The sequence below is a fragment of the Solanum lycopersicum genome, chromosome 1 (genome assembly GCF_036512215.1).
Source record: "Solanum lycopersicum chromosome 1, SLM_r2.1".
NCBI lineage: Eukaryota > Viridiplantae > Streptophyta > Magnoliopsida > Solanales > Solanaceae > Solanum > Solanum lycopersicum.
Genome location: NC_090800.1, coordinates 68,120,583 through 68,142,945, shown reverse-complemented (window position 1 = coordinate 68,142,945; position 22,363 = coordinate 68,120,583). Strand labels below are relative to the sequence as shown.

The following is a 22,363-nucleotide window of genomic DNA, read 5'->3' as shown; positions in this document are numbered from 1 at the left end:
AGCTCACCACAACTCCAAGACACTCCAAACTCGGACTCAAATTGCTCCTCGAGATATGCTCCTACTCAGAATCGAACCTGCACCACAAAGAGTGCAATAAGTGTAGTATGAGTACAAAACCACGTGTACCCAGTATGTCTCATTGACCAAAAACAAAGAAGTAGTGACGGAAATTTATATAAGAAAATAAATTCTTAAATTATACAAGTATATATATTACACTTACTATTCAAATTTCATCAATAAGGGTAATCAAACATCTAGTACTTTCCAACCACCAAATAAAACACATAATCATCAAAAATAAATATGTGATGAAATGCAATGCAATATAATGTGGTGAAATGATATGTCTCAAAATACACAGTACTCTCTCAATCGTATATACATCATACTCCTCGGAAATACATCGAGAGCTCATGACCCATGGTGGACTCGCGAGGTCCATATACCGACACGAACGATCTCCAGGTGTCTGTGCGAATGATCTCAACGCACTATCATAATATCAAATAATTTCCGCACGGACGGTCTCCACGTGCCTAAATTAAATCTTAACATCTCACCATCCCTAGCACGAACGATCTCCACGTGCCCAACTTATACTTAATCTCATGTCAATGCATGCAAACAATATTATTTCAATATAAGGGGATGATGATGCATCTCAATCAATCAATATCAACATAATACATAATCACCTCAATTATCACAACTAAACGAGTGAAATAAAGAAAACACCATCACACAATGATTCAAGTCAATAATATATCAGCTAATGCCCATATTCTATGGCATTCTCACATTACCATCCACATTCTGTTGTAGTAACTTTCCCTTTTATAACACTGGTACTCGTACCAATGCCCGTCACACCATTGATACGAGACCCCCATCTTTTGCCCTTACCCCTTGTCTATTCCTTTTTTAAAAAATATTTAATTAGGAAAAATATCATTCAACAAGTCTAAAAGTCTTAACATACCTTAAATGTAGAACCTCGTGCCAAAAATCTTCAAGATCTTTTCCTTTCCTTTCCGCAAAGTTTCGGAACATTTCCAATCTAACAATTATGCAATATTTATAAGCAAATCAATCCGTAGACACCCATATGCTATATGTCTATCCTAACTCAAAACTCACCAAACTTAAAATTCTGTATCCATATATTACACTCCAACTATAAAGTAATAATTGTTAGAAATTTTCAAAAATTAAGCAAATCATTCAATCCAACCTTAACAACTGGAAGTATTTGGAATTCAATTTATTTGTTTATTAATTTTTTTCTTCAGTTGCCTTTGCCAAAGATTAACTCTTTTCTAATGACAAATTATCATGTTTACATTGCCCCCTTTAAATTTTTCTACCTAACCCATAAATTTACATAACCAAATTTTTCTATGTAACCATAATTAAATTTTTTTAAAATTATATATATATATATATATATATATATATATATATATATATATATATATATATATATATTAATAAAATAAAATAAAAAGTAACCCTTCCATTAATGTCCACCATCAGAATGATGGATCATTAATGGCTATAAATACACCTTAGGTTGATGCAATTAATAACAATAATATAAAAACTTTTGTTTCATAAAAATAATTTGAGCAAACACTAATTGTTGTTCCCACTTTGATACCTTATGTAGAATAGAAAAAGATGAGAATTTATTTGCTTTTACGAGCGGTAGTTATGGTTATTCCTCTCGTTCGCCACCTACGATAAATTTTCTGCCTCTACCTCTTTTCTTTTCTAAACCAGAGTTCTTTTTAACGTGACAACCCCACTAACCTGTTATCCTCTATATGACTTAAGGGTATAAAATATCAGATAATAAAAGAGTTGACCCATTTACCCCCAAATCAGACAATAGTAATTAAATAAATAGTTTAAAATTCCATTTAAAATTTTACGGAAGAGTAAAAATAGTTCTAATTCTCAAATGATGATCATGTTCCTCCTTAGCGCGTGAGTATATCAAGATATAATCTATGAAGACAAATAACAAAGGAATCCAAATACGATCTGAAAACTCCAGTCATCAAGTCCATAAAAGATGCAGGGGCATTAGTCAATCCAAAAGACATCACGAAAAACTCGTAATGGCCATAACGTGTTCGAAAGCTGTCTTAGGGATATCCTCCGCCCAAACCTTCAGCTGATGACAGCCAGATCTCAAATCAATCTTGGAGAAAACTGAAGCACCCTGCAACTGATCAAATAAGTCATCAATACGAGGTATTGGGTACTTATTTCTGATGGTTACCTTGTTCAACTATCGATAGTCAATAGACACACGCATAGATCCATCTTTCTTCTTCGCAAATAACACTGGAGCACCCCAAGGAGATACACTTGGTCTAATAAAACATTTGCGTGACAAATCCTGCAACTACTTCTTCAACTCTTTCAATTCAGTCGGTGTCATACGATAAGGAGGAATAGAAATAGGTTGAGTGCCTGGCTCCACATCAATACAAAAATCAATATCACGATCTGGTGGAAGACCTGGCAAATCGGTCGGGAATACCTTTGAAAATTCACTCACCACTGGAATAGACTCAAGCATAGGAGTGTCAATACTATATCTCGAATGTGTGTCAAGTAATCCAAACATCCTCTTTGTACCAATTGACGAGCCTTAAGAAATGATATCACACCCTTAGTAGGGTGAATAAGAGAACCTCTCCATTCTACTATAGGAATTCCACGCATAGCTAAAGTGATTGTCTTGGTATGGCAATTTAAAATTACGTGGTAAGAAGATAACCAATTCATACCAAGGTAACAACACATAATCGATACACCCGATCTACAACTACAGAATCCCTGACAGGAGTGGAAACATGTATTGGCAATTCAAGAGACTCACATAATATATTCAAACTAGGAGCAAAATATGTGGACACATAAGAATAAGTAGAGCCTGGATCAAATAATATAGTAGCTGGTCGATGACAAATTGGAATAATACCTGTGATAACAACATCTGAAGCCTCAGACTCTGGCCTACGCAGAAAAACATAACAGTGAGAACGACCTCCCTCAAATTGTGAATCTTTAGGACCACCAACTCGACCAGAAGAAGAACCACCTCTACCTGATTAAGAACCACCTCTACCACTCTGTGCACCACCCCTAGCTGGAGGTTGTGCAACCCTGAAAGTCAAAGCCTGAGAACCGCGATGTAAGCCACCACGCCTGGTACTAGGACAGTCTCTCATATAGTGTCCCATATCACCACATTCAAAACAACCCCTACGAGATGCAGGCTGATGAGAGAAACCTGAATAACAAGAACGCCCTCCACGAACTACAGGTTTAGAAGATGAACCCTGTGAAGTATGCACTGAGATCGAAGAGTTATGCCCAGCGTAACCAACCTCAGACGCTGGTATAGCAACATGAAAGGGTCTGCTAGACTGATGGTAATAACATTTGCCCAAGTAACCTTGACTCCTAGGTGGAGCACCACCATAATCACCTGAATAATAAGTCCTCTTGCCCTCATGCTGCTCAAATCCCTCACGTCGAATCATCTCCAACTCCTTAGAAACAACCACTTTCTAGAATGGAACACCAGAAATAGCAACCTGAGAAACTCCTAGACGAATCAAAATAATCAGCCCCTTAACAAACCTTCTCACTCTCTCAGCCTCTATGGGAAGTATCATCGAAGCCAGGCATAAAATTTACCCTCATACTCTGTAACTGACATACAACCTTGCTGCAAACCCTTAAACTCGGCCCTCTTACACTCGCTTTCACTGCGTGGAACAAATTTGGATAGAAATACCTGAGTAAACTGAGTCCAAGATAATAGAGGGGATCCAGATGGCCTACTACTAATATAATTCCTCTCACGACAACTAACTATAAATTCATATGCATTCTCAGTTAAATCACTATTATAAGTAGGAGGATTCATTAGTCTGAACCTCCCAAACACCTTTTGCTCATCAATGGTCATTGAAGGTTTGTTCGCCAGATGTAATGCAATATTTGGAAACTCTATACTATCCAAACAAGGAGCTACAGCAGCAGCTGGCTAAGTCATGGGAGTCTGAGAATCTGGAGAAATTATTGGATCTGGAGTCTGACCTCCAACATGGGTCTATAGCCATCAGAAATGACAAGCAAAGCTCCTGCCTGATCCATCCCCTCTAGGATTCCTAACATACGAGCCAAGGTATCTTGAAGCACTAGGGTAGCAATAGTACTGGGTGGAGCCTGATTTGGCCCATCCTTTCAACACGATCTTGCAGATCCCCATGAATAACATCTGTATCAGGAGGTATGGTCCTATCACGGCCTTGGGTAGCTATTAGTACTTGACCTTTCACATGTGCTGTAATACGGCCCCTACCCCAACCTCGAGCTCCTTCCTTGCCTCTACCTCGGATAGTTTTCCCAGAAACAGGCGCATGAATAGGATTCTGACCACCACTTGTCGGTGTACGAGTCCTCGCCATCTGAGAGAATGAGATATCAAGATTAGAATTTCAACAAGGTCAAGTGTGCACGATAGTGAATGAAAGAACAGAATATTTCCTAAATGTCCTATAGCCTCTCGAAGATAGGTATGGACGTCTTCATACCGATCCGCAAGACTCTACATGACATTGCTCTTGTACTTATGATACCGATGAACCTAGGGCTCTGATACCAAATGGGTAATCTTTTACATAATATTTCTAACTCACTTCGGTTGTAGTAATCTGAAGATGTTAAATCTTTTCATAATTTATAGTCTCAATATTTCTTTTTCAGTTCATCAAAAAGTCCAAAAGTTAAAAGTTTATTTTGAGACTTATTACAACCCCAATATTATTTCTCTGATAATAACACAACTCGTTAGATCTTCCAATTATTTTGTGTACCATCACATATTCCATGACACCATCTTTATGGTGAGTATCTCCTTCAAGGAGGAAATTATATTATAATTGTCATGGTCAAAATGATTAAAAGCAATACATATTTCTTGCATTGCCACACAATAATATTATTTAGTCATGGTCACAACCTTTATAGGCAAGAATTCTTTCTTTATTTTGCCCTTTCGGTAGTTCACAATAAATATTTCATAATTTTTATGACGTATAAACATACAATATGTTATGATCCCCGGTTATGGATTTGGTTATGGGGAGTTGTTATATTAAATTTGATGTTTTCTTCCAACGACCTATGGTGTTGGTTCGTTAAGAGAGAACCTGCGATCTCTTGAGTTTGAAGTACTCACAAACTTGAATAATTTTTTGCTTATATTTTTTCAGTCACCAGATAGTTTAAACGATAAATTGCCTAACTACACACCTTTTTAAAACTTATTTTCTATTATTCCCTATCCTTCTTAAAAATTACGAAAATCCCTCTTTTTTCAATTTCTTTCACTTTTTCAGATACATCACTCTAAACAATCACCCTCACGATTCTTTTCCTTTTCACGCCTAAAATCACTCCTTGGTATCACTAATATCTCCATCACTCCATTTTTGAATTTCAAATCTCTTCTTTTTCTTTTCCAGCTCACCAATTTTCTTTTTCATATTTCAAATCTTTCTTTTTCTAGTATCTTCTTCTTCGTCCACTTTTTTCTTTCTAATTCATTAATTATAAATTATTCAAAATCTTTTCTAGTTTTTTCATCTATAAATTTCTTATATGTATGGATGAGATATTTACGGGCGATCTTCAGAAAGAATATCGAACAAAACGAAGCAAAAAGAACTAAAGAGAAGAGATGAATCAGTTATTTGTCACACGACGATTAAAAGTTACATATGGATTCTGTGTAGTGTTGGTCTTACCCATATACGTTTACAAACGGAATTTCTTATCCCTCATGTTTGTGATTCGGAATCGATGAAACATATATTTCAAGTTCTAAATTACCCACAAAGAAAGATTCGGAAAAAATGGGGGAAGTAGAATATGTTACTAAATACTCTTCTCTGCCCCAGCTTCATATTTTCAATGTATCTAAATGATTTTGATTTATAATTTAGTCTATAATACTTTGTTTCAACACCCTTTTCTATCTAAGATTCAGATCTATTATGTATTTAATTAATTTTGATTCATAAATTTATGTATAATGTATATTTTTTTAACTTTCTGAAATATTAAATCTGTCTTTTTTTAGTGTTATCACTGATATGGTACATCACTGCTACAGTAACTTTAGTTGTTATGCAATCTATCATGTTTATATTTACGATATTGATAATCTTCAATTTTGTTTATCATGTTCAATGTAAATGTATTTCATACATAAACATTGTTGAATGTATCAAATTCTATAATGTATCTTTAATCGTATTCAAATTTAAAATGATATGTAAACATTACTAGAATCAATTGGATATTATGTATCTGCATTTTTAATGTTTGTTCTGTCTTATTCATGAAGAAGGATTTCGACTTTAAATCTATTATGAAACAACGGTAAAAAAAAAGAGAACAAAGTCGGATTTGTCTTATCATGTTCGTCTCTATCAAAGACCCAAATTTTCAATGTATCCTGTCTATTTTATTTTGTAATTTAGTTTTTCGATACAATGACTATGTTTTATGCAATGTACCATGTTTATTTAACCTAATGTTGTAGATACTTCGACTAGTGAGATTTATACAATGTATCATGTCCATAGTTATTATATTGATACATAATCTAATGTTACTGATACTTCGACTAGTGGATTCTATTCAATGTATCATGTTTATATTATTGTACTGATACATAATCTACTATTGTTGATACTTCGACTAGTGAGTTTCATGTTCAATTCAAACGTACTTGACACGCGAGTAATGTAAAATGTATCATTTACAATATATCAAGCTTTATAATATACCGATAATATTTCTCAATCCCATCAAATGATTTTCAATTTGATTTCCTTCGAATAAGATATGCAATTTGATTGTATAAGATATGCAATTTTTCAATCACACATAATTTGATACACACTAATGACTATGATATATTTATACAAGTTACTGCTAAATATTCATTATTTGACAATGATACGTACATTCAAATTATTGCTAAATATTCATTAGCTTGCAATGATACATTTGTACAAATTATTGATACACATTATTGGTTATGATATATTATAAAAATTACTGCTAAATGTAAGAATTGAATGAATTTGATTTGATCATTGGTCGTTTCTATATTCATTAAAACACACAACTATAAACAAGTAAACAATAACTAAAACAAATTGATTAACATGTATTCACAGTGTAGTAATATCCAGAGTCATTTCAAGTCAATATTTTCATTATCTTCCAATGACATAAAAATGTAAACAAGCATAAAACACGATATGTTAAACTCATGATCATCATGTTATTGCAAAAGCAAAAGTAAGAAAAGATATTGTTCTTAAAGTTGAACTGCAAAATATATGATATTATAACAAAAAACAAACACAAAAAAGTTAAGCTTGATCTCATCAGTAAATATCATCACTAACAAACAGATCAACCTTGTTTTCATTCATATTTAGATCACCCATTGCTTCCTAGCTCCAAACTGCTCGCCCCGATCAAAATATGGGGATCGTTAAAGTTCTTGATATAGTTGCATAATAGCACTAAATTTCTTGTAAGGATCAGAGCAATTGAAATATCTGAATCATTTTCCCAATCATCTACAATGACAAATTTTAGATTCAAGATTTCGAATTGATGGAGAAGATGAAAATTTTGATTGTTGAATTTTGTAAAGCTATTACATATTTGAATTGATTGATTTCAATTCAATTTTGCGTGATTTATAGGAAAAAATTGAATCTGCGTGATTTGTGAGAATGAAAATCAGTTCGCATGATTTGTGGGAATAAAATCAATTTTACATTATTATTCCTTATTTAGTGCAACAGACAAGTTTTATAATGTATCACATTTAATGTATCCGGATGAAACCTATGTATCTAGATGACTAATATTTTAAGGAATTTTTGTAAAATAGAAACTAGTAGGGATATAATGTATTTAGAGTCTTATACTATGTGATTTATGTAAGTTATTCTAGTTTAAATACAATACTTATAAAATAACTATTCCTAGAAACTAGGACATGATTTCCTAACTTGACTACATTAAAGACTGCATTATTACAGGAAAATACTGCTACGTAAATGAAACTACTGCAGTAACTATTGGATAACTAAGGAGTGATATAACTAAGGAGTGATAACATTACTCTTCTCCTTCAAATCGCGCTTTTCCTCAAGTGCTAAGTGCGGAAATTCGTATTTCCATCTTTTCCAGCAAATTCTTCCTCGTATTCATAAAGTCAATCTAGAAAAATTTCTTGCATTGATGACCTCGGGTGATTGGTTCATATCAATTGAAACAAACTCCCTTAAGTCTTATTTCCAGCATTTCAGGTCTGGTTAGTTCCTTCACAAATCTGGCATGTTGTTGAGGTGAGAAATCTGTTGTCTTGGATTTCAAGCATCTAACAATTGCAAAAAAAAAAAAACAGATTGTTCCTTGCGTTCCTAAAGCCGGGATAAACTCATCGGTGTAGCCAAATCTGGAGGATTATGCAACTCAACCTCAATTGTGATATAATCAGCAAGACCATTGATATAAAGTTTAATTTCTATGTGACTGTGTGAGTGTGCTAGCCCGTGAATTAATTGCTCAATTTTTTCTTGGTAATCTGCCACGAACCCAATCTGGCGCAACTTAGCTAATTCTCCTAACTTCTGATTGGTGGCCCAAACGAAGGTTACAATAACGTTTGAACTTATCCCAAGACGGTTCAAGCAGATCTGTCTCTAGTCGAAGAAACCAAAGTTGTGCATTCCCCTAAAATGAAAAGAATTAAGACTAACTTTTTCTTCATTTGGAGTCCGTTGGTGTCGAAAAAAGTGATCACATTTGTTCATTCATCCCAAAGGGTCCCCTTGACCAGTAAACCATGGAAAATCCACCTTTGTATACCTATGAATGAAGGAACTTCCTCCTGCATCTGATTTCGACCCTTCTGTCACTCTACTTTTACCCTTCCAAACCCAATTTTGACGGGTATGATCAGTTGATTCAGATTCAATCTTTGAATTCTCTAGATCCTTTGTGAGTGCATCTAAACGAGTATTTATTGCTTCCTGTCTTGCTATATTGGTTGCACGTTTTTTTAAAAATAAATTCACAAATTATGTCAGTTGCAATAATTTGTATAAACTCCTAACGCTAACTCTATATATATGACATATATTTGGGAACCGTCTAAAGGGAGGGGGATTAATGCTACTTTTTTATTTGTTTTATCGTAATTTTCAAAGTTAGAAATCATGTTATAGATATTATGCAATTTTTAAATTTTTCAACCACCTAGAATTCATATTTATAAGTATTGCAGTTAACCAATTTTTCAACATGCTTAATGCTTTGTATAGTAACTTTAAGTTTGTTAATGAGTTTTAAAATAATTAGATTCTAATAACTTTTGCATGTTAAAGTCAAATTCTAATAATCTTAGTAGGTTAATCAGTTAGATTTTTATAATTATTTGTATGTTAATAATTTTTCAGCATGTCTTATCACGTAGATATCATGCCTAAGATAAGATAATAAGTAAAGAATTAGCCAACATGTTGAATAGTTTAAATAAAAAAAATGTTATGCATATTTACCGTCATTGTTAACAAATGCTATTACATTATTATTCCCTACCTCCACCTAAAATATATAAATAAAAATTAATAGTCAGTTACTGCATGAGATCACTTTTCTTGTCATTTAAAATTAATAACAACTGTTTTTATGCGTGTCATCTTAAAATAATTTGTTGCATTAACAAATGTTTGGCTACTGAGACTAGTTTAATCAAATAAATTCTGCAATCTGTCGTAACTTTCTGCCACTTATAAGAAAATTAAATAATAATTAACTATTCAAATAACCATCTGCATGCCAAAAATGTTGTTAGCTTGTTCACACACTTAAGCATGAGAACTTACACTTCAAATGTTGTCCAAATTTTTTTTCTTGGTGTCTAGGAGGGTCATATATTTTATTTTGTCTAAAGCATCCTAAGAGTCTAATTTCTCTTGGACATTAAGTTGGGGCAATTAGACACCTTTTAGTTACGAAATCCATGCGGTGGTGGGATAGGGGTAGTTGACTCTATGGATATTATGACATTGACTCGCTCTAAATGACAAACATTGGTTTTGTCTGCCCTATACAGAAGCTGATCGAAATAAAAATTAAAAGTCGAGTGTTGATCCAAAAAGTCTCTCTTAGAGTCTCCCTTCCCTTTTGTCCCTTTATTTGTTTGTTTTAATTATGTTTATTTGGGGTAGCTTAAAACAAAAATATAAAATTATTTGCCTATATGATTTTACAATTTCTATCCTCTCGCTTATCTCTAATTTTTTATTTAGTGTTTTATTTATTGTTATCACCTAGTTTCGCATGATTAACTAATTGATTAAAATAGTAATGTGATCTTTATTGTTCAATATTCTTATCACCTAGCCAACAAGTTAATTAAATAAATAAATAATGAAGTGACGTTATTTGCTACTTGTAACCCCCACATAAATTGCATGAGATACGGCCTGGACCCATATTTGTAGAACTTGAGGATGCCTAACATCTTTCCTCGAGTTAATTTGAACCCTTACCCTGATCTTTGGACCGTTGACATTAGTTAGACTTAGTTATGTTAGATAGGTGCCCTAACGCGCCTTAATTAGTTAGGTGGCGACTCTTCAAACCTCAAAATTTCAAAAGAGTTGTTATGTCGTGCATAAAACCCGTTTTTGTAAAAAAAAAAAAAATAGGCAAGACAATTAGATTTTTAGGGAAGGATATGATAAGGTTGATAGAAACACGATCAATGATAAGCTAAGATATTCAAATTTCTAAAAAATCTTAGAGGTATAAGCTACTGTTGATAGATAAGGGAATTTGGTTATATGATTGAAATCAAAGTTCAAGTTCCTTCTTTTAAGTCTACATTCATGCATGTTTTGAGTCCTAAAAATCGTTATTTTTTATTGTTAATGGATCTGAGGAAGGATTTCCTTCAGAGTTTTGGTTTAGAGTGAAAAGTAAAATGTCATGGGTTGCTGGTAAAAGGATGAGATCGATAAACGAGCTAGAGAAAAAAAAAGATTCTGATATACTGAAGGGAGATTTACCAGGAGTTTATCATTGACTTTTATAAAGATTGAGTTTTTGTTTAGGTGATAAATAATCATATATGGAAAATTGAGTGTTTTACGTTGATTAGATTGCTCAAAAATGATGTACAAGGTGAGATATAATTCTACCTGCTTATTAAGAATTTAGATTGGGTTAATATTATTCAATTGATGGGACTACACGGAATTTTAAGATGTACACAGAGACATTTAATGGTGAATAGATGTTATGAGCTTATAGTATACAAAATAGTTTGAGTGATCAAGAATTTTCCTAAGTGTTGGCATAAGGTATGTGATGGTTTAGAATGGTAGCTAAAGAATGGTATGTGGAAGTGGTGTGGGGTTGACTTTGGTTGTGATTTTATAGTTTTATCTCGATGGAAAGGTATCAAATTTGAAATTAGTGTTATTAGCCTTGTTTGGTACTCGTATTTTTTATGAAATGCTTAAATAGAAAAAGAGATAGTCATAGTTTGAATTGTATTTGATAAGAATACTTTGATACTAATGATGGTTTGAGAGTAAGGTAGATGATCGTTGTGGTTATGATGTTTTGTTAGTACTAAGAGTGTTGGTTTTTGTGGATGTGAGATAAACCAAGTATGTGTGAAATGATAATAGGGAATAAACTGGTGATTGTGGGTGTTAGAACATCAAAGAGATAGAGTCCGGTGAATGAAAATGCTTGATGTACCTATATTTATTCGACTTTGATTATGTATATTCTTAAGTGACCAACTACTTCATTCTAGGCGTGGTTTAGATTATGATTCACTTTATATGTCCGTGTGTGGTTTTGATTCTATGGGTGAGTCTCTAGTAGTGTATCGTGTGTACGGGTTATGTTATTGTCCTCCTAGTAGGGTGACATCCTTGGTTAGACTTGTTCATTCCAGTTATGGAAGATTTTGTGTTGCTTGGGTTAGTTGAAGTTTGCTAGTTTATGAGAATTTATAAGAGAGCTACTATAAAAATTTACTGTTGTTCGATAGACTTAAGATTTATCTCATCATCGCTATCATGTTTTGGTTATGTGTGATTGAATGTGAGGACCACTGAGTCTAGTTTTTTTCATTCTTAAGGTTTGTCTATAATAGCCACTAATTTTGCATTTAGATAGTGTTGTTAGAGGTTCTGTATCCTTGGGTATATTGCTCGATGGAGGGTTATTTGATCATTTTCTTCTTGAGGTTACATAAGTTTAATTCTTCCTTCATGAGTACCTGATGTCTAAAGATCTTTTTTTTTATAACTTAAGCTTGTGAAAAGCTTATGTGGTGAGTAAATATTGATAAGATCTATTATGGTTTGTGCATTATAAGTATGTGGTGGTTGGTTCAGGTTCACTCTTAGTTGTGATCAATATTGATTAAAAATATTATCATAGTAATGTGGGATATTATCTTGATGGTTGTGTCAAGATCTAGTTAGAGAATCGTTCAGTTGAAAAGTTTTCTTGACAATATCTTTGTTGTTAGTTGAGCGTGCATACAACAAGAGTTATCATTCGAGCATTGAGATGGCCCCATTTAAAACATTGTATGGGAAGAGATATAGATTTTCAGTTGGTTGGTTTGATACTTTTGGGGATGAGACCTTCGCTACTCATATTTTGAAGGAATCATTGAGACATAAGGTACCTTTCTTACCCTCACCTTCTTTTAATCGTTCGAGGATGAACGATGGATAAATTGATATCTAATGTAATGATTCATTTGGCTGTTTCGAGTAATAGAGATCCTAGTTCATAAAATATATATTTTCAATAAATTCTAAATGGATATTTGGACTATTCATAACTAAAATTATATAGAATTAATGGGGTAATTTTAATAATTTATAGAGTTGATGGCTAAAGAATATAGCTATAAAATAAATAGTGGGTCTCTTTTACTAATCTTTTAATAATTAGGATAATAAATAATCTGTAGAAGAAAAGAAAAGAGGAAAAGAAGAGAACAATAGAAAGCGGCATCGAGCAAAAATCAAATGGAAGTGGCGATGCATGACGTAGTTATTTCATGAGTTCAATTTACGGAATGGTTAAATAGGTAGCATACATTATTAAATTATATTATTGGGGGTGGAAGCTTAAAGGGTCATGTGTGTGCTAATGTTGTGGTGTTGGGCGTGGACGTTAGCAATTTGCTGATGGATGGTTAAAGACAGTGGCGGATCCAGGATTTAAAGGTTGTGGGTGGTTACTTTCTTTAACATTTAAAAAAAGAAATGCTATTGGCAGGATTCAAACCCTCATTAATGGCTTCGTAGGTCTCTTATTGCAGAGGTTTAAACCAGCTCACCCACAGCTGCTTTTGTTCTATGGGTGCTCATTTAAATTATAATAACATATGTATCATATTTTTATATATATATATATATATACAAAAAATTTCGAAAATCAACGGGTGCTCGAGCATCCGTGTCTGTCTTACTGGGTCCGCCCCTGGTTAAAGAAGAATGAAAAATTAAAACATTAGGATAATAATGAGCTAAGGAACGATAATTAAAAATGAATAGTTAATTCGAAAAGTTACTGCATATGATTTATGCTTCGTTCTTTTTGTTTTCTTCGATCTATTTTTGGTCCTACGTAATTGTTGTCACCATATGCAATATACATTACGTTATTTTTGGTTAGAAAACAATAGAAAAGGTAGGTTCTTAAAAACCTATGCTAGACAAATTGTGGTGGGTAATAATTGATAAAAATGTATAAGAATGTTGGATGGTGTTGAAGTTGATAAGAGATAAGATTATGAAGAAGTTAGTTGTAGTTAGTTAGCTTTCCGTTATAGTTAACAGCTTTGTTTAGTTAGTTAGCTTTCTGTTAGTGTTAGTTATTTTTTCCTTCAATTTTCAATTGTATAAGTATGACTACTACATGAAGTTCATCACACTTTTTTTCTCTCTTTCAATCTGAGAAATGGTTCTCTCCATCCTCATCTCTACATTCAGTTGCAGCCACCATTAATGGTGGTTTATCTCAACTTTGAGCTTCAACATGGTATCAGAGCACTCGTTCGATCACTTCCGCTTGTTTTCGTCTCTGTTCAAGTTGTGATGATCTTGAATATCTCTGTTTGTCTTCCATCTCTGTTCTTCTTGTGAAGATTGAATCTATCGAGTTTGCCTGTGTTCATTCTTTTTTTCTGCTGTTTTTCTGTTGCATTTTTGCACATTTTCATCCTTTCTTTTGTTTAATTTTGTTACACTACAATGGTAGAAGTAACTAATCTGGAAGCAACTAAGGGAATTGAGATAGGAAGTGTGTTGTATCTACATCCATCAGACAATCCAGGTGCACCTCTTGTACCAGTTGTCTTCGATGGAATTGGTTATCGAACCTGGAAGAGAGGCATGATCAGGTCTTTATCAGTTAAAAATAAATTGGGATTCATTAATGGAGATTCTAAGAAACCACTTCCTACAGATCCAAACTACAAACAATGGGAGAGGTGTGATAATATGGTTACGTCTTGGATTTTAAACTCATTAAGTCGAGATATCGCTGATAGTGTAGCATATGTTGATAATGCTCTGGAATTATGGACTGATTTGGAGGATCGTTATGATCAAACCAATGGTGCCAAGTTATATCAGATTCAAAAAGAAATCAATGATCTCATTCAAGGAGTTATGGATGTCACAGCTTACTACACCAAGATGAAGAAACTTTGGGAAAAACTGAGTGGTTTATGCATCAAAACTCACTGCAACTGTACATGTAGCTGTGGAGCAAAGGATATGATGCACAAGGTTGAACAGGATAGACGATTAATTCAGTTTCTTATGGGTCTTAATGAGGTTTATACAACGATTAGAGGGAACATTTTGATGATGAATCCAATGCCATCTGTGGCACAAGCTTTTGCCCTGTTGATACAAGAGGAGAAACAAAGAGAGTTTAAGACAAATAATCAATTCTTTGCTGAAACTAGTTCTCTTGTGGCTACTTCTTCAAGTACTTCAAGCACTTCTGGTAATCAAAAAGGCCAGAATTTCCAGACGAATTACTCATCTACTTCTTCAAATCATAGAGGGAGGCCATATTGTGAATACTGCAAGAGACCAATACATTTTAAAGCAAAATGTTATCAGTTGCATGGATATCCACAGAATAATAATAGACCTCAAAGATCTCAATATAATGGACAGCAAGGCTATAATCAATTTCAGAGACAACAACAATGTGAAAATCCTGGTTCTAATCAGCAATACAGAAACAATAACAAAGGGAAAGGTGTAGCAGCTAATTCTGCAATGTCATGTGATTCTAATGTGGAACAAGGCTGCAACTCTGGGGGTCAAGTCACCAGCCAAGATATTGGCATCTCAAAGGAACAGTATGGACAAATTGCCTACCTGCTTCAATAATTTCAGGCAGAAAATTCAAGTAACATGCAAGCAACAAATCCTGCTGTGAATTTTGCAAGTATCATTACATGCACTTCATCTATAGCTTTTGACAAACTGTCATGCGAATGTTATAAGGCTAGAACTGACTTGTGGATCTTAGACTCAGGTGCATCACACCATATGACCTTTAACAAACAACACCTCACCAACATTCTACCCTTACCTGAACCTGTTTTAGTCAGATTACCAAATGGCTATAAAGTCAAGGTCACAGAAATTGGAAATGTGAGAATAACTTCACAGATCACATTGTACAATGTCTTGTTCATTCCTTCTTTCAAGTACAACTTAATATCAATTAATTCTCTAACTCTACATCTTAAATGTGTTGTTTCTTTCTCTAACACATCTTGTCTGTTGCAGGCCCCTTCACTGAAGAGGCCTCTAGAAATTGGTAAAGCTCATGATGGCTTATATCTTCTTTGTTCAGATTGTTTACAGAAGAGCAAGAATTCCATTTCATCTACCATATGTCTATCACTTCATAGAACTAATAGGTTACATAGTCAGTGTATTTCTCATTCATGTTTGCCTAATCAAAGTGTTTCTGTATTGAACAGTTCATCTAATACTAAGAAAGCTATTTCTGTTGATAGCAATGTTGTCATCCCTGGTGATAGTGCAGACTTGTTGTGGCATTATAGACTTGGTCATGTTCCTTTTGTTAAAATGAAGAATATATCCTCCATACCTATGAATTTTTCACACAAACAACCTTTCATTTATGGGGGCCATATCAAACACCCACACATGACAATTTTAGATTTTTTCTTACTTTGGTAGATGATTTCAGTAGGTCTACTTGGACACATTTGTTGAGTCATAAAAGTAATGCCTTACATGTTATTAAAACATTCACTAATATAGTTGAAAATCAGTTCAAAACTACCATTAAGGTGATTAGATCCGATAATGGACTTGAGTTTACCAATGCTGAGTCTATCCAATTCTTTCAATCTAAAGGCATTGTTCACCAAAAATCCTGTCCATACACACCTGAACAAAATGGTGTGGTAGAAAGAAAACATAAGTATATTCTTGAAACAGCCAGGGCACTTCTTTTCCAGTCCAAACTTCCTACAAAGTATTGGGGAGAATGCATTTTAACAGCTACCTATATCATCAATAGACTTCCATCTGCACCTTTAAACAACAAATGTCCATATGAAGTCCTGCATGGTTTAAAACCTTTTTACTCACATTTCAGAAGTTTTGGTTGCTTGTGTTATCCAACCTTCCCTAAAGTACAAAGATCAAAGTTTGATCCTAGAACTTCTCCACATGTATTTGTGGGATATCCATCTGATATAAAAGGATACAAGGTCATGAGTCTAGCCACTAAAAGATTGTATGTCTCCACGGATGTCATTTTTCATGAGAACATTTTCCCTTTTGCAATGAATAAAGATCCTACTTTCTTTCCCTTTTCTTCTCCTACTCATTGTTCTATTGATCAATATGATTATAATACTTCAAACTCATCCTTTGACTCTAATGTACAATGTGATTCTGAGATGTCAAATGACACAAATCCTCCTTCATCTCCTGATTTTTCTAGTCCACAATCTGTTCCCTCAACTTCAACAACACCTTGTCAACCTGATATAGCAACCAGAAAGTCTCACAGAACTCACAAATTGCCCACATACCTGTCAGACTATGTTCATTCTATACCCATTTCACAATCTCCAGAAAACCACACATTAACTCCTACCTCATTGACTACATGTTTTTCTTCTAAACACCATATATCTTCTACAGAATTGGATCCAAAAAGTCAAGTTTTTGCTTTAAATATTACTCATGACTGTGAGCCATCTAGCTATGCAGAAGCTGCTCTTGATCCTGCATGGCAAACAGCCATGACTCAGGAATTTGCTGCCTTACATGATAATAATACTTGGTCCCTTACTCCTTTACCTGATGGCAAGAAAGCTATTGGTTGTCGATGGGTGTATAAAATCAAACACAAGGCTGATGGAAGTGTGGAAAGATACAAGGCAAGAATAGTGGTTAAAGGGTACACTCAACATCTTGGCATAGACTATACAGAAACTTTTTCCCCAGTTGTTAAGATGACAACTGTCAGATCCTTGATTGCCATATCCACAAAGAAACAATGGAATATCTACCAACTTGATGTCAACAATGCTTTCCTCCATGGAGATTTGAATGAAGAGGTCTATATGGATGTACCTCCTGGTCTTGCTGTATCACAAATAGGGCTAGTGTGTAAGCTAAACAAGTCCTTATATGGTCTAAAACAAGCGAGCAGACAGTGGTATGAGAAGCTAACTGCAGCTTTGAGTTCAAGGGGCTATACTCATTCCTTATATGATTATTCATTGTTCTATAGAAAAAGGGGTTCTTCTACTGTGTTTTTGGGTGTTTATGTAGATGATATAATCCTCACAGGAACAGATTCTGAAGAAATTGTTAGTCTCAAAAATTTCCTTCATGATCAGTTCAAAATCAAGGATCTTGGTACACTGCATTATTTCTTGGGACTGGAAATTTTATATAAAGATGATGGAGTTGTCATATCCCAGAGGAAATTTGTTCATGATCTTCTCAAGGAATTCCATTGTGATAATCTGACTTCCATGGCTTCACCATTGGATCCTAATGCCAAACTTAAAGCTCATGAGGGCAAGTTATTAAGTGATCCTACTTTGTATAGGAAGCTGGTAGGGAAACTGAATTTTCTCACTCACACCAGACTTGATATTGCCTATGGAGTTCAACATTTAAGTCAGTATATGCAAGATCCCAGAGAACCTCATCTTCAAGCTGCATTTCACATGTTGAGATACCTCAAAAATGATCCAACTCTTGGCATCTTTATGTTATCTTCTGCTGATTTTGAGGTTCAGGCCTTTTGTGACTCAGATTGGGCATCATGCCCTGACTCTAGAAAGTCTATTAGTGGTTACATTGTTCTGCTGGGGAATAGTCCAATTAGTTGGAAATCTAAGAAGCAGGAAACCATTTCATTATCCTCTACAGAAGCTGAGTACAGATCATTGCGAAAAGTGGTTGGAGAATTAGTTTGGTTGCATAGATTGTTCACTGAATTGACTGTTCCTCCTACTGGTCCTTTTCCAATATATTGTGATAGTCAGGCTGCACTGTATATAGCCAAGAATCCAGTTTTTCACGAGCGAACCAAACACATAGAAGTTGACTGTCATTTTGTGAGGTCCAAACTTCATGAAGGTCTAATTTCATTACATCACATTAGCACAGTCGATCAATTGGCAGATATACTCACAAAGGCTCTCACAGGGATCAAACATTCTGCTATGATGAACAAGTTGGTTGTGTTTACTACACCTCCAACTTGAGGGGGGGTGTTGAAGTTGATAAGAGATGAGATTATGAAGAAGTTAGTTGTAGTTAGTTAGCTTTCCGTTATAGTTAACAGCTTTGTTTAGTTAGTTAGCTTTCTGTTAGTGTTAGTTATTTTTTCCTTCAATTTTCAATTGTATAAGTATGACTACTACATGTAGTTCATCACACTTTTTTTCTCTCTTTCAATCTGAGAAATGGTTCTCTCCATCCTCATCTCTACATTCAGTTGCAGCGACCATTAATGGTGGTTTATCTCAACTTTGAGCTTCAACAGATGGTCTTAGATGTAATTTATTTACTTGCGGTTTGACACTACTAATTCACTAAAATGGTTAGGATGCTGAAAATTTTGTTATAATATTATATTGTGGTTTGAGTTTTAATTTATTGAGATAGATAATTAAATATTAAATGTGTTATATAATTTGAACACCATCAGAACTATGATAATTAGAGGAATTAGATTTAATTCTAGACTTGCAACTTGAGAAATACGAGAGTTAACATATTGGTTAGCATCAAAACTTAGAAACGTGATTATAGTGATATTGATGCCTATAGAATTGTTTACTTATGGATTATGCATAGTTGATAGATTGGAAAGATCTGAAAGTATTGAGGAAAGGAAAAGTATTGGAGAAGTAGCTTGCTTGACTTTGATTCTTCTGTCTAAATAGGTTATATTTATTCTATTTGGTAGATAGACTCTTAATAGTGAGTGATATGCATTGAATGATATTGTGAAGTTCTTTATTACTTGATGGTGTGATTGTGTAGCTTGGTTGTGTAGTTTGTGATTGGTCTGAAGTCTTGAGACCATGGAACTTATAATCTTAAACCCTCTTTATCAACGTGATGCCTTGAATAAAGAAGACTTAGTGAAATATTATCAATAAATTGAAAAGTGGTAATAATAAATGATAACTTAATAGTGTTGTTGGATCAGAGTGTCACGTTTCAACATTGTACAGTTGGATTGAAATGTCACATTCCGACACGGTATAATTGGATCGGAATATCACGTTCTGACACAGTAATTTTTGGATCGGAGTGTCACATTCTGACACGATATTATTGAATCGGAGTGTCACGTTCCGACACGATATTTTTAGATCGGACTGTCACATTCCGACACGGTATAATAGATCGGAGTGTCACGTTCCAACACGATAACATTAAAAGAAAAAGATACTAAATCGACTTAATGTACTCAATCCCAAAGAGTCCATTTCCCAAAATGAGCGTGGTGTGGAGGCATGAGTCCCCATTTGTGTGCTTGGTATTGTGATTGATTGCGTACTTCCTTTAGTATTGTTGTCACTGGTTCTATTGTTTGTTGTTTGCGATTTCATACTATTATTCACTATATATTACTTTTTATTTTGAGTTGGCCGATGATACCTACTCAGTACATGTTGCCCCGTACTGAGCCCTACTTGTGATTTTCCTTTGTTTCTTTTTATGGAGTACAACAATTATACAAGTGAATTCAACTTGCCCTAAGTCTAGCCAGTCTCAAGCATATAAGGTTCCAGGGTGAGCTATCCATTCAAGCTCGTATTGGATTCTCTCGGTCATGACATGATGTCCTATGTTTTTGGACACATATCATTTTATTCTGTTATTTTGGTGTATTTGACACTCTTAGACCTAGTATTTGGAGATTAGATGTCCTTGATGTGATGAATTTTGGATTTTGGGGATAATATGTTATAGACCTTAGAGGTTTAGTTGATTGGGTACTTTAATAAGTTTTGGAGCTTCCGAATTATTGTTGTTATTCGTAGTTAAATTATTGGCATATATTAAGGTTTGGATTCCTTGGTTCGCCCATTTATGTGGTTAAGTGTGGCTGTCACTCACGACTCGTTTTGGATCGTGACATCTACATATATTTAAATAAAATATTGTAAATTTTTTAGCGACAATGTTTTGCATTGTCTTCCTTTCAATTAGCAATTTTGTTTTTACATTTAATTTGATGTCAAAGAATTCTCAGTTGAAACTTTTTCTTCTCACCGAATCTATAAAAGTGGTGTCGATCACAGACTTTTACTTCTAATAATGAAAAATGAATCTCGAGGACTAGATATCAAAATCGGCTGAATCTTGATTATCAGTTTGTCCCAAAAAATTTATTAATCTAACAATATTATGACTTTACAAGGTGAAGATGGTCTAAAATAATGCTCCAACTCCATTCTGTTGGTAAAGGAGAAGATACTCGTAGACTCAACCCGTCATAACATTATTATTATTTTTAGCAAATAAGGGTCTAAAAGAAAGAAATTGGAAGCTCTTTTCAACAAGTAATAAAATTATAGAATTTACTTTTAAGAGAATAAGACGAATTGCATGTTTTTGTGTGAGATTCGCTAATTTGTTGATAAATTTTAATAGAGGGATGAAAGTTGTTAAGTTTTAAATACTTAGAGGATGTTTTTTATTAACAAAGATAATTTAATGAAGTAGTTTAAGTTAAGAGAATAGTTTAAGGATGTTTTTAGTCATTATTGGTACTCATATTCAACAATATTTGTCCATTATTAACTTTACACATTTCTTAAGAAACTATAAATAGAAAAATATAGTTTGACTATATCACCATTTAAATAGTAATAAATACAATGCCTAAAAAAATGTAATAGGAAAATGACTATAACTAATGACAAGGGTTAATTAGGAACTAAGTGTTAAATTATTCATTAATTTCATAAAGTCGACAAGCATATTTGGACATCCTAAAATAGTATAATGGATAACTATCGTTGGAAGAAGGAAGTATCTTTTTAGTGAGTTCGAAACCTATTTAAGTCATAAAGAGATCAAATTGACTCAAATAACTCACAATTCTAAAAAGTAATTAAAATAAGTTTAGTGTAGATTTTTATTCTGTTTTACCCAAAAAAAATAACTGAGATACGTTAGTCTATTAACATCGACATATCATAACAAAAACGGAACTTTATTTTGCCACAAGTGTAAGAAAAGAAAAAATTTTGTTTTACAAAAATGATTTTTTTGGAATGACATTAAGGACCCGTTTGGTCATAGATTTCCCAAATAATGTTGAAATTTTTTTCAAAATTTTAATATTTTAGCATTTAATAGGATCCTTTAGCCACATTTTCAATACTTATTAAAAGTGTCAATATTTTAGTTTGTTATATATTTGCATTTTTTAAAATTTGTTTAAATTTGAAAGGATACAACTATTTAATAACAAAAAAGAGAAAATAAAGAGATAGAAAATTTCAAAAAAAAGGTAATATCACTTAAATTTCTCATCAATTATATTTTGAAAGAAAAATCAAACATATGCCTTTCTCACAGTTTATTTTTATTTTTATTTTCAAAATTTTGTAACCTTTTTAAAATTGTATTTA

The 22,363-nt window shown here is 33.6% G+C and overlaps 1 protein-coding gene across 1 annotated transcript; it reads left to right on the top strand.

Moving 5' to 3' along the window:
* Nucleotides 1-14,426: 14,426 nt before the first annotated feature.
* On the top strand, nt 14,427-15,584 carry LOC138345530 (uncharacterized). Its single transcript, XM_069294733.1, has one exon. The coding sequence runs from the start codon at nt 14,427-14,429 to the stop codon at nt 15,582-15,584; it is 1,158 nt and encodes a 385-aa protein (XP_069150834.1).
* The last annotated feature ends 6,779 nt before the right edge of the window (nt 15,585-22,363 follow it).

Bases quoted from the DNA above. Each gene is read 5' to 3' on its own strand.
- LOC138345530 (XM_069294733.1), top strand. From the start codon at position 14,427: ATGGTAGAAGTAACTAATCTGGAAGCAACTAAGGGAATTGAGATAGGA.